The 17237-nt window shown below is 37.8% G+C and overlaps 1 protein-coding gene across 1 annotated transcript; it reads right to left on the reverse strand.

Moving 5' to 3' along the window:
- Positions 1–1054: 1054 nt before the first annotated feature.
- On the reverse strand, positions 1055–10468 carry gss (glutathione synthetase). The gene is made up of 13 exons (XM_051879280.1): positions 10288–10468; positions 9729–9867; positions 8977–9122; positions 7588–7663; positions 7248–7387; positions 6579–6695; positions 5453–5533; positions 5096–5173; positions 4855–4924; positions 4580–4774; positions 1969–2050; positions 1700–1889; positions 1055–1614 (listed from the first exon to the last, which is right to left on the reverse strand). Exons 2-13 carry the CDS (start codon positions 9855–9857, stop codon positions 1491–1493), a joined length of 1428 nt encoding a protein of 475 aa, XP_051735240.1. The 5' UTR covers positions 9858–9867; positions 10288–10468; the 3' UTR covers positions 1055–1490.
- Between the last annotated feature and the right edge of the window lie 6769 nt (positions 10469–17237).

The following is a 17237-nucleotide window of genomic DNA, read 5'->3' on the forward strand; positions in this document are numbered from 1 at the left end:
TGTCTGTGCAGCCTACGACAGAACAATTAGCATGCTTTGCTTGAATTTTTGCCATGGCCTTAGAACTGATACACCGTTTTCGCTTGTGAAAACAAAATGGCGGAGCTGTGGGTGGCAATGTGCAGATTAAGGGGCAGTAATATTATAATAAGATCCCCTTTCTGTGTCACAAGGGGACCGAAATCTGAGTTGCCCGTTTTTTCACATGCTTGCAGAGAAAGTCTTGCCAAAGCAAAGTTACTGGGTTGTCCTTTTTCACGTTTTTTGGTTTGGTAGATGCACCGGGGACCTGATTATAGCACTCAAGGCCAGACACCCCAGGTGAATAGGGTAAAAAAAAATTAACTAATAGATATCACCATACTTCCCCAGTTGACTGATTACATTAAGAATTGCAAACATTTTTTGTATTACAAGTTTTCTGAAATGTTATGTTTAAATATGCAAATGAGGCATTGTCTAATTAAATATGCACTCATTTGCATACAAGTCTTGAACAAAAATCTTAATATTGGATGAAGGCCAATTCTTGTTTAATATTTTTGACAAAGTCAAAGGTTTTTACAGAGGGAATTTTGGATATCTATTTTTATCAGTCCATACATCAAAAAATACTATCAACAGCCAGAAAAAAAATAATAATTTTCACCATTTTTTAGGAATAAAATGTATAAAATCAGGCAAATTATTTATGAACAAATCCCTCTGTATAAACCTTCAGAATATAGATAGGAATAAAACTTAAGTTTGGTGTAAGCAAGTTCTGCTGAAGTGGAGATTTCTGGCACAGAGCAGGAGAAAAAACTCATTTTGAGAAAACGGCCTTTAAAGATATTTACTGTAATTGAAATCTACAGACGCAAATATATAAAGTGCTATGAAAGATACACTTTTTATAAAAGTGTATTTTGGATGTTTTCTTTCCAAGAGTCTGAAAAAACACTTTATGAAAAGCCAAAAAGCACAAAATCTCAAATGACAGATGCATGAAAAAAGTGTTTTTGCCTGTAGTGTCTCCCCTTAAACATGGAAAAAGTCAGATTTTCTTTGTTAATATATTTTAAAATGTAATTTATTCCAATTATGGAATACTTCATTACTCCAGTCTTCAGTCACATGATCCTTCAGAAATCATTCTAATATGCTGATTTGGTGCTCAAGAAACATTTCTTATTATTATCTTAATAAAATCAGTTACCATTTTATGTAACTTAAAAAAGAAACGTTAAAAAAAATCTATTTTATAAAACATTAATGACTACTCATACTCCAACAGATTAACCCTTGAATGAGGTATTAAACATGTACACGAAATCACCGGTTCAGTCATAGAGGTTCCCCGCTGATTACATTACTGCATCTTTAGGGAATATTCATCACTAAATCTTTGATAAAAACAGATGCCAGGCAGAAAAGAAATCATATGGGCTGAATTCCCCTGGTGTCAGTATTATGTAATTTTCCTCCGGTCCATTGGGTGGTGCTGTAGTTCAGACCAGCAGTGGGTTGTCCAGCACTGCTACTCCTGCAGCCACACCCCCATCAGCATGCTCAGAGCTCTTGGTCCTCAGCAGGTGGCCCACACATTCATTAAACACCATGTCTTTGCCTTTCCTGTGTGAGAAAAAGATGCAGCGATTTGCTGTAACGCAGTGAATCTTAAGATGTATGTACAATAAAAACAGAGAAATTATCCCACCTGACATACGCTCCAAATGCGCCCAGTTCACTCAGACAGGAATTCAGTCTCAGAGGAGCTCCGGGCCTAAGCAGGTAGTTCTGGACCGGGACGGGCTGGATCTTGTCCATCAGGATGTAGGCCGTCCTCTCACTGGAGTTCTTCAGGTTCTCCAGCACCTCACAGATCTCATTGCCGTAAATGTTGTTGCCTGTGACATAGGAAACCTTTGAGCAAGTGTGAGATATATACGTGAGTGAGTACACAGGACATGACATGTGACCACTCACCTCCTCCCTCCCTCTGAGGTTTCAGCACATACTGATCTGGATTGGCCAAAGCCATTGCTACGGTTTTATCACCTTCTTCTCCCTGTGGAAAGACAGTTCGACCATTTAAAATCAGTTTCATAAAAATAAAATAAAAAAATACAGTTGAGTAGTCAACAGTGGTACTCAATCCTGCTTCTGGCGTTCAAGCATTCTGAAAATGTAGTTTCTACCAAGGTTATCATAAAATATAAAATATTTTTATGTAATTTCTGTGCCATTATTCGGTCCACAAATCGGCTGAAAACAGCCAACAAGCAGCAGATACATTGGGTCTTAATCACTAATAGACCTTAGCCATACTGAAAACGAAGCTCACAGTCTTTACAATGGTACGCACTGTATGAAGTTCCAAGATCACGTAATCTTCACAACTCATGACTTTTAAAACCGTTTCATGGAGTTTGTGTCAACGGAAATCCATATGTTGTTACACAAAACAGTGCAAGCTATTGAATGCACTGTACTTCAATCCCTCACAGCCTAATTTTCATTCCTGTCAAAAATTAAATATGGTACTACACTAATGTCTGTTGCATGGATTATTCTTATATTCACAAGACAACTTCCCACCAAAAAAAAAAAAAAAAAAAATCTAATTCACAACACTAAAATTTGGTCTTAACCTGATGTTAATGAAACTGAAGGTTAGTAATTTGTAGGGATGCACCGATACCAGTATCGCTCATGTACTTCTATTCGTACTCGTACTTGTAAAAATACCCCCGATACCAAAGACCGATACCTCACGTGATGTAACTGACAGAATTTTTCAATCACAAGGCGGGATAGGCGGAATGGCGCTGAATGACACAGACCAGAAGCGCTCTCTTTCTCGCGCGCGATCCCAGGTCAGACAGCACGCGATCAGTTATCCTTGCGCCTGAATGGTCAAATGCACACATAGTTGTCAAAATGTCGATCGTGTGGAGTATCTCACTTAAATACAGTCGGTTATGGCTTAAGTGGACGTAAACATTTGGGTGAAAACAGGATATGTGTCAGTGTCCATGGATTCGGTCTTAAAGGGACCGTAGCCTAATTAAATATTTGTTAATAAAACAACAAAAGATGTTAAATGTATACATGGTAAATAAACCTACTGTATCTGAAAAACAAGTTTATTTAATTTGTATCTCTATAGTATTTGTTGTATTGTTTGTAATTTGTAAATTTCTTTTTATATAACAACAATTATTGGTAATTATGCCCTTTGAAGGTTATTGGACACTGTGAAATTTTTGTTCTTTAAGTTTGTGACAAGCACATAAAAATTATTACTTTTTTCATTAGAGTAATAATAAAGAAACTGTCCTAGATTCATTAGTCTCACTGTGTTGTGCTTGGAAAACTGCAACATCACCCAAAAAAAAAAAAAGAAATGTATAGGCATCGGTATCGGCGAGTACTAGAAAAAAGTATCGGTACTCGTACTCAGTCCTTAAAAAAAAAATGGTATCGGTGCATCCCTAGTAATTTGCATAAACACACCCAAACCATCCCCAGCCCATATAAGGGCTTTCTGCACACCCTTTCCTTTAAACTTCAGTTGTTCCCACATTCTTTTGTGAGTTTTATAATAAATTTAGTATGAAAGTTAATGAATCATGGTTTGTTCATGAAAATGTTTGTACAAAGAATTCCCGCACAAATTCATGAGTTATGTCAAATTTACACTGCAAAGGTGGCACAGAAGCTCTTCCAAAATGGCATTTAATTGTCTTTACATAGACCGTTTAATGCTGCTTGCATTTACACATCAATCGCAACTGTATACTTTGATACTAGGGGGTCAGAGCAGGCATAATTTAGTCTGGCTTTTATGCAGCATTTACACTGAATTTTGTGCAGGCACAGAGCGGCCTTAACTTGGCTGTGTAAAGATGCCTTTAGTGAGTGAGACCCATTGTTTCTTAAGGGATGGTCACACTACACTTTTCGTTCCACTGACTTCCATTCATTCGAATGTGGGAGACAGGAAACACAAGCTCATGTGAATTTTGCTGCATTCCAAAGTTGAAGTTTGGTGAACTCTGACCTGCAAATTTGTATCACGTGAAGACGTGTGACCAACAGAAGATGGCATGAGCTCTTAGCTGAAATAAAAGAAAGCAAAATATTTGTATATTTTAGATGTATTATATGTTCATTTTATGTTTTTAAAAAAGATGCCACAAAATCTGGCATTATATTACGACTGTTGTAATATAATATACCAAAGAAAATTGTGTGTGCTCTCATGTGACCACAGCTTTATGATAACAATCCTTGTGTAAATACAGATGTGCCATCTTTCCATAAATCTCTATACTGTAGTGTTTTCACGACACTAGAATTTCAAACTTTTCATTTCTAAAATGAGTATTGGAACCATTTCAGATATTTCCGTATCAATACGTATCGTATCAAAAATCAATATTTTTGACAACACTACTATACTGTGAGTGTTCTGTTGATTCATTACTGTATAATAGAGTTTGGTTGAAGTGCTTCATTAGAGTTGGATCTAATCATATGGTCTATCTACACAAGCAGGATTCAGCACCACACATCAACAATGTTGTTCCTCTACCATGTCCAGGGTGTACAGCCCAGCGAAAGTAGCCCGAATCTGAGCAACTGCTTCAGGTTCGTCAGGGAAGAAGCGCTCCAGAACCCCCGGCCGGGCCAATTCCTGCTGCACCTTCTTAGTTCCAGCAAGATGTGTACTGATGTCGGGACACTTCACCGCCAGAGAGCGCTCCATCATCAGACGGGCCTCCCAGCTCTGAAACATACATCAGGTTACGGGTCTGATTCCCAGCGAACACTCAAATCATTTCTGAGAAGAGGAAGCCATGCCCTCACCTTCTCCGAGGTGTAGTTTTGTGGCATGTATCCGTTACGGAAGTAAACAATGGCAATCTCATGGCCATCTCTGCAGGGTGAATTGAAAAATTAGATCTTTATTGACATGTTTGTGTACAGTTGTTGAAGTTGGAAAAAATAATCATGTAATTGTTTTGACTAAACATTGCTGTCATTTCCAACACAGTTCGAATGTGTTACACAGAAGAGAAACGTGTGATACTGAATCACAATCACTCACACAAAGAGCCTCTTGCTCTGATCCAGAGATCCGGTTCTGCAAACATCTTCAAACTGTCTTCTTATTACAGGGATATTTCTGTACATATAAAACAACACATCATCACTTTTGTCCCTATAAAAGTTCTTGGGCAGAGGAAAAAGTAACAGATGCTTTGCTTCACAAACACCACTAATTAACATTAGCTGCTTCACAACAGAATTATATACATTAAGTACATGTTGCTCATGACTGGTTCTCAGTACTTACTAATGAAATAACACTAATGTAATTATATAGTAGTTACATAGTAACTAATGTAAAATAACTTGACTTTGAATCCTGATTATAACAAGATCATCTGACTACATACTGTACCTTTTCCACAGCTCATTCTCTACGTATCGATGGTCATAAATATTCCTCTGAACATCCTCAACCAGAAACATAACCACTGCCCTATAAGGGACAACATCAGACATGAAGAAATTACCACTTTATCACTTCCATTACAAAGTAAACACTGATAAACCAGCAGTGAGTGAAACACTCATTTTCACATTCCGGTTTGATACAACCACAGAAGTGTCAGTAAAGACATATATAATGTGACAAAAGATTAATATTTTAAATAAATGTTCTTCTGAACTTTATCCATCAATGGCCCTGTTTCCACCTGGTATTAAGATGCATTTTGATCAATCGGATCACAAGTGGATAATGCTAAATACAGGTGTAAACGGGGTGTAAAACGTTTTGAGCTTGTCCACTTTCGACCACTTCCAGAGGTAGTCGAAAACGCATCGATCAGCCACTAAAGACTGCCTACTCTTCACCTAAAGCAAGCATTAGCACATAAACATTATGGGAAGCACGCTAGCCAGACGGGATTTAATCTTCGTCAGCTGAAGACCCAAGTTCGGTTTGAAGATGAAAAATGTACCAAGCACAATGTTCGCTCACCATTTCACCATGTTCGGCCGGTCTTGCGGCTGTCAGAGTGACATTTACCCGCCCATAGACCCTTCCCTTGAAGAAATCAGTGGTTGAAAATGGACAAAAAAGACGGATTAAAATACCAGGTGTAAACGATTATAGTACCAGGTGTCTCCCTTGTCTACTTGTGATCCGATCGACAAAAACGCATCTTAATACCAGGTGGAATCAGGGCCAATATGAAGCAGCACAACTGTTTTCAACATTGACAATAATAAGAAATCATTACAATATCACCATATTGTAATGATTTCTGAAGGATCATGTGACACTGAAGGCTGGATTAATGATGCTGAAAATTCAGATTTGCATCACAGAAACAAATCACATTTTTAAATATATTCATATAGAAAACAGTTATTTTAAATTGTAATAATATTTCACAATATGACTGTTTTTACTGTATTTTTTATCAAATAAATGCAGCCTTGGTGAGCAGAAGAGACTTCTTTCAGTAACACTGAAAAATCTAACCGACCCCAAACTAAAGTCAGAATGTTGAACTCACCTCTCAGATCCATAGAGCTCCCAGGCCTTGGCCAAACCTCTCGCCAGACCTGCTGCTGGGTTGTTGTCGAGAACACGATTACACTCCTCTGGCAGGTTTGCGACCTTCAGAATGTGTCTTACAGGATTGAGAAACAGTTTATCACACCACTGACATTAAAGGATTAGTTCACTTCTGAATGAAAATTTCCTGATAATTTACTCACCCCCATGTCATCCAAGATGTTCATGTCTTTCTTTCTTCAGTCGAAAAGAAATTAAGGTTTTCGAGGAAAACATCAAACAAAAGATGACCGATTGTTTCGCTAGATAAGACCCTTATTCCTCGTCTGGGATCGTGTAGAGCCTTTTGAAGCTGCACTGAAACTGAAATTTAGACCCCCACTGAAGTCCACTATATGGAGAAAGATCCTGGAATGTTTTTCTCAAAAACCTTAATTTCTTTTCGACTGAAGAAAGAAAGACATAAACATCTTGGATGACATGGGGGTAAGTAAATTATCAGGAAATTTTCATTCAGAAGTGAACTAATCCTTTAACCCTTATATGATAAACATCATTTAGTCACTCAGTAATAAACCAGTGCATCATTTTAATACAAAATCTCCTCTAGCGGAGTACATTTTTAGAGCTTTTTGAAGATTAAATTTACCATTTAGCTCAGTCTTACCGATGGACATCTGGTGTCCGTGAAGCAAGACCGCCAAAACTCGCAGCAATAGTGTTGATTTCAATCTGCTTTAGAGACGTCCCACCGTCTGGTCTGTGGTCCAACATGTAATCGGAGCGATTCAGGCCCAACACTATTGACTTGGGGAAGATATGAGCTATAGTTTAAATACATGTGTCTAAAGAACATTTACAATTAGGTTATTAGCATCACATTTATAAGAAGTCAGCTTTACTACATTTATAACAGAACATGAACAGCGAAGTAAATGTTCCTAATGTGTAACATGGTATTTTTTAAACAAAAAATTAATCAACAAACTGCTGGTAAATCATTATACCTGGGATGGATGTTCCTGTTGAACTTGTTTGTGTATGCTGAAAAGTCTGGCTGTAAAATCGTCAACTTTGATAGTGCTGTTGAAAAAAAAAAAAAAAAAAAAGAAATATTACACCAAAATTATTATTAAAGGGTTAGCTCACCCAAAAATGAAAATAATGTCATTTATTACTCACCCTCATGCCGTTCCACACCCGTAAGACCTTCGGAACACAAATTAAGATATTTTTGTTGAAATCTGATGGCTCAGTGAGGCCTGCATAGCCAGCAATGACATTTCCTCTCTCAAGATCCATTAATGTACTAAAAACATATTTAAATCAGTTCATGTAAGTACAGTGGTTCAATATTAATATTATAAAGCGACGAGAATATTTTTCAGGAAGCATCGGAGTGTTATGAATCAGCGTGTCGAATCATGATTCAGATCGCGCGTCAAACCGCCAAACTGCTGAAATCACGTGACTTTGGCGCTCCGAACCGCTGATTCAACACGCTGATTCATAACGCTCCGAAGCTTCCTGACGCACCAAAAATATTCTTGTCGCTTTATAATATTAATATTGAACCACTGTACTCACGGATTTAAATATGTTTTTAGTACATTTTTAGTACATTAATGGATCTTGAGAGAGGAAATGTCATTGCTGGCTATGCAGGCCTCACTAAGCCATCGGATTTCAACAAAAATATCTTAATTTGTGTTCCGAAGATTAACAAAGGTTTTATGGGTGTGGAACGGCATGAGGGTGAGTAATTAATGACATTATTTTCATTTTTGGGTGAACTAACCCTTTAAATATTGAGGTAAAGACTCTAGCGGTTGCAAAAATACTGACAGAATAACAGTTAAAAAAAAAAAAAACAATCCCATGTCTGCCATTGGTTGGACAGACAGATAGTCCCGCCCTAAACTCATGTCATTTGCAGAGTCAGTGCTACAGTGTCATGATTTCACAAACAATCACAGCAATGTTCTGCATATTAAGATGAGATAGGAGAGCATATTTTAACAAATATGACACCATTAAAATGTGGCAATAAGAAAATTTGCAATTAAACAGGGCAGGGATTACCAAACTTTTTTCAGCTGAATCTCACTGACCTAATATATTTTCTTGAATTATTAACTTAAAATCTCAGGGGATACTTCAACAATGTAACAACAACACATGTACATGTTCACAATTATCTGCAAATGCTCGAATGCGCACATGAAATGCAGGTAAATATATAAAATACTTTTAGTGTTTTATTTTAATTACTTTTATTTATTTATTGTGATTTTACATTTTTATAATTTAATTAATTATTAGATTTTCATTAACTCACAAATCCCCTGCAGTTCCCTAGTTTAGGAAAACACAACAACAGAGCAACTGTATCATACCTGGTCAGAGTTTCTTCTAGAAAGGTGGGGTCCTGACTCACCCGGTCCACCAACCGGTTAAAATGTGTCTGTACTGCCAGTGCCTGATGAAAGAGTGCTGTGGGCACCGGTGTGGGAAACAACGTGAACGGCGCATAACTCACCACCTGTCAACAAACACACATTTATTTGGCATGTATCTACACCAGCAGAGCCCTTCAGTCACTCCTAATTCTTTGAGCGAGGGATCTCTGCTCAGTATTGACTCAACGGTGCAGAACTAACTCTCCATAATCCAGAAACAAAACACGGTTGTAGGACAGACAGAATTCCAGACGTGACTGTGAATTAACTGCAAACTCTGTGACAAGATGTCAGTTAGTGTTACAATCCTAAAGCTTATTTGAAATTGTTTTTGCCTGTATTTATGGAATAATGTCTATCTAGGAGTCTTGGTTAGACATCTTAGATCTGGGTTAGGTCTACAGCGCCATCAGGACCCTTTCACAAAGGGTAAAAGAGCCTGTCGCTGCCTTTATAGTGCCGTGAGTTTCATTAATTTAATGTAGCTCAAATGCAATGTATATTGTACATTAAATAATATATTAAATATCAAAATAAATATGCATACACATAAATATAATTGTAAATGGGTTCCTCTACAGTCTAGACAACCTTTCCTCCCTCGAAACTGCTCTCAGTGGGATTTTGTAGTTTGGATGAACAGGTGCTCTTAAATGTCTATCAGACACATGAAACTATATTGCTCTTACTTCAGGAGAGTTTGGCGTTTCTTTGGTCCGCATCAACACCCCATGTAAAAGTGCTGTGTCTTTTGCGATCTCTTGTATATTTTTGATCAGGTTTTCATCTTTCAGGACATCCTCCCGTTTGACAGACATAGCAGAGAATCTACAATCACAATGAAACACATTGTAGTCATTACATATGCTTAATGCCACCTATTTTCCCAAGAAGTCTGGATTTTTATGGAGATACAGACTTTCAGATAGATGTTTTTCTTTTATTGGAAAGATTATATCATGAAACGATCATATCAATGTTATTATTTATACGTTTATATCAGTAAACTTCCATTACTCGGACTTTGTGCTGGTGAGAAAAGGGAAGTGACTTTACTGTACGTTAATTACGTCTTAAAGAGACTCTCAGATGAATGAGACTGTACACGATATAACACGTTGCAGTGATGTAATGATCAGATCACTGTACTCATCATGACACGGCACAACTGCACTGAACTACTTTTATAGACAGCACACTAAATGTCAACACTAGCTCATGTAAGTTAGCTGATGAGTTATGGCATACCTGGTGTTCGCAGGATCTGTTTGGTCACTCCTGTGGCACTGAAGGTCCTTGTTTACAGTGGGTCTGAAGGTCCAGTTCACCTGCTCAGGTTGAGATGAGACTGGCAATGATATGGAGTGGTTTCAGGCTAACTGCAGTGCTATTCGTATAAATGGCTCGTGCACTAACAACAGTTAACCAATCAGTGAACAGAACGCTGATGACGCTACTGTCCACGTGCGCGCGCAGCACCAAGTTCATATACAGAAGCGCTGTCGGTTTTTTTTTGTACGTAAAATCTGTAACCGTAAAACGGGGATGGGACACGAAAAACTGTATTTTTCATGAAAGACGGGGTAGGCTGGTCAAAATCAGAGAGTGAGCAAGCTTCATGTTGTTTCAAATCAGTGTTTTGGAGCGCGATTACACAGACACTTCATGTTTAATGATATTTGATGGTTTGTAGATTGTATTTAATAGGTTACTCTTTTAAGAAAGTGTTTTTTTAAACAACAAAAAAAAAGTGTTTAATGCACGTTTGGGCTGAGTTTCCGTTGCATTGACACACGTTTGACCAGCAGGAGGCGTGTGGCGTTTCAATCCGTTTGTTGCATCACTAAAGTGAGCTGCTGCGGGAAAAGAGCACGGCACCAAGCGAATAAAAAGAATAAAGGCTACTTTTTCGCTTCACTGATTATTTTGACGATTATAAAAATGCTTTTGTTTAATTTACTCATATTTCTGAACGAATTCACATTAATAAATCCAAGTATTCTAATAAGAAACCCAACTTTATGTTTTTGTTGACTGAGGTAAAAATTGTACATTGACAGAGACTCCTTGAATAAGAAAGCTATAAGAACCCTAAAGTTTTATGAACTTTACAAAAGTTTTTATTTGATAATTTTGTTATACCCGCCTGTACAGGTATGGGCACTTTGCTTGATTTATGGATTATACAAATGTAGATTAGGATGATTCTAAGGGCCCTGGTCGTTTTTTAATAATAATGTAGGCCTATGAGTCTTCATGTATTTCTAAACCCTCTGTAAATGTTTATCTTTGTGAGCTTTGGTTAGAGGTGGCTGAAATGCAGCTTTACGCACAACTACCAGCCTGAATGGAGAGACTTCAGAGACTTCAGCAGCTTCAAACACCTCAACGGTGGCTTTTTTATAGCTGCCCTTTTAATACAATTAATTTGTTTGACAGAAACTTTCTTTAAAAAGCCTTTATCTGACCATTTCTCAGCTCTCAATCACTGGCAAATCTTTGTGAGACCAAGATAAATGTTTTTGGAACTGATGTCTTCAAAACTGTATGGCGTCACAAAGGTAAGGAATATAAAGAAAAATGCATGGTGCCTACAGTGAAACATGGTGGTGGCAGTGTCCTTATGTGGGGCTGCATGAGTGCTGCTGGTGTCGGGGAGCTGCATTTCATTGATGGCATCATGAATTCACAGATGTACTGCTCTATACTGAAAGAGAAGATGCTACCATCACTCCGTGCCCTTGGTCGTCGTACACTTTTACAACATGACAATGATCCTAAACACACATCTAAGGCCACTGTTGGATTTCTGAAGAAGAACAGGGTGAAAGTGAATCAGTGGCTCCTGATCTGAACCCAATCGAACACCTATGGGGAATTCTGAAGAGACAAGTTGAGCATCACTCTCCATCCAGCATCCAATCTCTAAAAGAGGTCATTCTTGAAGAATGGAAAAAGATAGATGTTGCAAAATGTCGCCAACCTGTTCATTCCATGCCTAGAAGACTTGGTGCTGTCATTAAAGATCATGGAGGCCATACAAAGTACTAGATGTAGTAGTTTTTGTTGTGGGGTGTACTATAATTTGAGTAAAACTGAAAAATGTGTAATCTAAGTTATATTATTAACCTTACTTTCATGTTATAAGTTAAACAGATGTTATAATAAAATTGTTTTTGTGTTCATTGAGATATTGTTTAAAATGTTACTTTTCAAACGGGGTGTATTCATTTACGCTGAGCACTGTATATATATATATATATATATATATATATATATATATATGCGCTACTACTAATATAATTATCATGCAAGTGACATATAAGAAAGATTTCAGTACAATAAATATTTAGATTTTTGGTTTTCAGAGAAAGTGTTTGTTTTATTTCTTTTATCTTTTTAGATAACTTGTATCAATCTCAGACAGGTTTTTTTAAATAGTTTGACAGGTCTTAATGGAAAACCTACTTCAAGAAGGTTGTTCCACATTATTAAGCAAGTTCTTGTGCAGTATAGGGAAGAAGGGAGATCTTTCTGAAGAGGAAAAGCATGAAATTGTGCAATGTCTTGCAAAAGGCATAAAAACAACAAACTTTTGAAACATCAAAAGATTTGTGAGTGATTGACAGCACAGAAGAACTTGGTCAGATAAAGGCTTTTTAAAGAAAGTTTCTGTCAAACAAATTAATTGTATTAAAAGGGCAGCTATAAAAAAGCCACCGTTGAGGTGTTTGAAGCTGCTGAAGTCTCTGAAGTCTCTTCATTCAGGCTGGCAGCTGTGCGTAAAGCTGCATTTCAGCCACCTCTAACCAAAGCTCACAAAGATAAACATTTACAGAGGGTTTAGAAATACAGGAAGACTCATAGGCCTACATTATTATTAAAAAAAAAAGTCTGTCTGACCAGGTTCTTCAAGTTCTTCTGTGCTCTCAATCACTCACAAATCTTTTGAGGTTTCAAAAGTTTGTTGTTTGTTGTTTTTATGCCTTTTGCAAGACATTGCACAATTTCGTGCTTTTCCTCTTCAGAAAGATCTCCCTTCTTCCCTATACTGCACAAGAACTTGCTTAATAATGTGGAACAACCTTCTTGAAGTAGGTTTTCCATTAAGACCTGTCGAACTATTTAAAAAAACCTGTCTGAGATTGATACAAGTTATCTAAAAAGATAAAAGAAATAAAACAAACACTTTCTCTGAAAACCAAAAATCTAAATATTTATTGTACTGAAATCCTTCTTATATGTCACTTGCATGATAATTATATTAGTAGTAGCATATATATATATATATATACACACAGTGCTCAGCGTAAATGAGTACACCCCCTTTGAAAAGTAACATTTTAAACAATATCTCAATGAACACAAAAACAATTTTATATAACATCTGTTTAACTTATAACATGAAAGTAAGGTTAATAATATAACTTAGATTACACATTTTAGGGTTTTTTCAAATTAGGGTGATGCAAAAATGAGTACACCCCACAACAAAAACTACTACATCTAGTACTTTGTATGGCCTCCATGATTTTTAATGACAGCACAAAGTCTTCTAGGCATGGAATGAACAAGTTGGCGACATTTTGCAACATCTATCTTTTTCCATTCTTCAAGAATGACCTCTTTTAGAGACTGGATGCTGGATGGAGAGTGATGCTCAACTTGTCTCTTCAGAATTCCCCATAGGTGTTCGATTGGGTTCAGATCAGGAGCCACTGATTCACTTTCACCCTGTTCTTCTTCAGAAATCCAACAGTGGCCTTAGATGTGTGTTTAGGATCATTGTCATGTTGGAAAAGTGCACAACAACCAAGGGCATGGAGTGATCTTCTCTTTCAGTATAGAGCAGTACATCTGTGAATTCATGATGCCATCAATGAAATGCAGCTCCCTGACACCAGCAGCACTCATGCAGCCCCACATAAGGACACTGCCACCACCATGTTTCACTGTAGGCACCGTGCATTTTTCATTGTATTCCTCACCCTTGTGACGCCATACAGTTTTGAAGCCATCAGTTCCAAAAACATTTATCTTGGTCTCATCACTCCAGAGTATAGGGTCCCAGTAGTCTTCATCTTTGTCAGCATGGGCCCTGGCAAACTCTAGGTGGGCTTTTTTGTGCCTGGGCTTTAGGAGAGGCTTCTTTCGTGGACGGCACCCATGCATGCCATTCCTCTGCAGTGTATGCCGTATTGTGTCACGAGATATTAGTCACCCCAGTTTGGCTTTCTACTACTTTAGATAACTGCAGTGAACTTGCATGACGATTTTCTTCAACCCTTCTCATCAGAAGACGCTCCTGTCGAGGTGTTACCTTCCGTGGATAACCTGGATGTCTCTGTGAGATGGCTGCAGTTCCATCTTTTTTAAATTTTTGTACCACTTTTGCTACAGTATTCTGACTGATAAGTAAAGCTTTGCTGATCTTCTTGTAGCCTTCACCTTTCTGGTGTAAAGAAATTATTTTCTTTCTCAAGTCTTGTGACAATTCTCTTCCATGTGGTGCCATTGCTGACAGCATGAATTGGGAAGGGGTTTTAACACCCTTTTATAGTCAACTGTCTGCTGGACACCTGTGTAATGAATAATTAGACTCACCTGTGGTTGAATTCTTGGTAAATTAGACATGTGTAGTCTAGAATTCAGCTTTGCTCAGAGACTTTCAGTGGGATGTACTCATTTTTGCATCACCCTAATTTGAGTAAAACTGAAAATCTTGTTCTCTAAGTTATAATAATAACCTTACTTTCATGTTATAAGTTAAACAGGTGTTATATAAAACTTAGTCTTGTCAACATTTTGAAAATTTTTTTTGTGTTCATTGAGATATTTTACTTTTTAAAGGGGGTGTACTCATTTACGCTGAGCACTGTATATATATATATATATATATATATATATATATATATATATATATATACATATACATATATGTGTGTGTGTGTGTGTGTGTTGGAATAATAGGCCTACTATAGTATAGTTGTAATAGTTGTACATCCTAGTGATGCTATAAATATATATAGAGAGAGAGAGAGAGAGAGAGAGAGAGATTACAGTGATGGGAATAACGACGTTACCTTTCTCAGTAACGAGTAATCAAATGAATTACTTTTTCCCCCGTTACAACGCCGTTACCGTTACTGACAAAAAAGTGCCGCGTTACTATAATTGAGCTCACTGAAGCGGTTTTCATCCGAGTATGCTCCCTCTCAGCCATAGGACCTGCAAAGTTTTTCTCTGGTGTGTGTTGGGGTGGGACACGTGCTAACTGATGACGATTGGTGTGTGAGTAGAGATGATAGACCTGTAAAGCGTTTTGTTGTAAAAAAAAATAAAAAAAATATTACAGGTTAGTCATACACAAATATAATTTTAAACTGATAATAATGTACGATGCTCTGTGTGTGTCAGAGCATGCGAGCGGAGCGCGAGCTCAAACCAGAATACCTGTGACATGCTGGATCGAAAATATGTGAAATAAGTTTTTTTCTAGTCGACTAGTAGTTGTTCATTTAAGCCATTGTTTGACTAATCACATTTATATTAATTTGATTTCTTAAATACTGGAGAGAATAAACCATAATAATGAGCGTTTACGTAATATAGGCTATATATAGCACTCAAGCGCACGCATAAAGCTTGCCATAAAGAACCGGCAAAAGTAATGATTATGAATGTGACAAAAACAGCAAGGAGACATTTTAATTGTTTTCTGAATCCGTGTCGGCTGGAAAGATGAAGTTGACATTGCTGACTCTCATCTCCGTGGACGCGCTTAGAGAGAGAATGCACATTTCATTCGGATTACATAATCAGAGAGTAGCGTATTTCTTTTCGTTTTGAATTATTTCGTTTAAAAGTAGACATTTAAAGCTTTCTATAGATATATTTCTCATGTCTGTGAGGCAAGCAGCCGCTGTGTTTCGGTACATTTAGCCTATAAGACGCGCTCCAGTTCACGTGCGAGAGATCGCGCCGGCGCCTCCACGTCATGATTATATTGTCTGCTATATTTGCTTCTTATTTATTAAATCCAGACAATTGGTTGATGAAACATTGATTAAAATTTAAGCTTTCTACAAAACAAAACTTAATAAAGTGTTCAAAATCATGTCTGACCCACTCCATGTCTGATGTATCCTATCTTACTCATGCTGTTTACTTTTCATAATCAAATAGATGAATTTAAAACATAACATAGGCCTACTTCAACAAATAAAAATTTATTTTTAGACTTATATTTAATATTGGAGGCGCCCAAGTTAATTGACATATTTGATTTTTTTTTAAAGTAAGGCAATAGTTACTTTCCCTGGTAATTAGTTACTTTTATAATGATGTAACTCAGTTACTATTTGTGAGAAGTAACTAGTAACTATAACTAATTAATTTTTTTAAGTAACGTGCCCAACACTGATAGTATATGAAGATGATAATTGCAATAGAGCAGCATATTGTACATGTAACATGGAGCTCAAGCAGCTCTAATTGACTTACTGCTGATATCAAGACTTGTTTACATTTAAATGAGCCTCAACATTCTCTGTGAGTCCAGCAGCTTGAGTTGATATTTGAAATCAACACAACTGTCCCTAATCACACGTGCTACAAGCTCTTGATATCTGTCCAATTCAGTAAGTGTTTCTTCAGTCATCATCATGGAGAAGTGTCACCGGAGAAGAACCAGGACTCTTCCCACACACCTGAGGGGATTCTGGGTGGAGGGGGGATCTTCCACTCAAGAGTCCAGTGAGCTTTCACGCCTGGCAGCTGTAAGCAGGTTGGATCACACTTACAGCTGCATCTCTGGCAAAGCTCGAAGATCCAGCAGTGTGGCCGAACACTACCTGAAGAACGCTACTGTCCTCCCTGACGTCCGTCCAGCAGCCACAGTTTCTTCAGTGGATGTGTGTCAGCAGGAAGAGCCTGTCTCCATCCACGGCTGCAGCATCCAGGGTTACCAGGACATCTACCGTTCTGTGGCAGAGCCCATGATGAAGACACGCTATGGTCGGCACCTTCCCTACAGCCTTGAGCTGGGACTGCAGATCAAGCAGCGCCTGTGGGAGACTCTCAAGCGCCCTTCACTGCTGGAGACAGAGCAGCCTGATGGACGCGTCCTCGTCACTGAGAGCTTCTCCACATCCAGCAGAAGAAGCTCCGCTCCTCGTGTCCATGTGGACATCAGTGAA

This window comes from Ctenopharyngodon idella, chromosome 22 (assembly GCF_019924925.1).
Source record: "Ctenopharyngodon idella isolate HZGC_01 chromosome 22, HZGC01, whole genome shotgun sequence".
Lineage (NCBI taxonomy): Eukaryota > Metazoa > Chordata > Actinopteri > Cypriniformes > Xenocyprididae > Ctenopharyngodon > Ctenopharyngodon idella.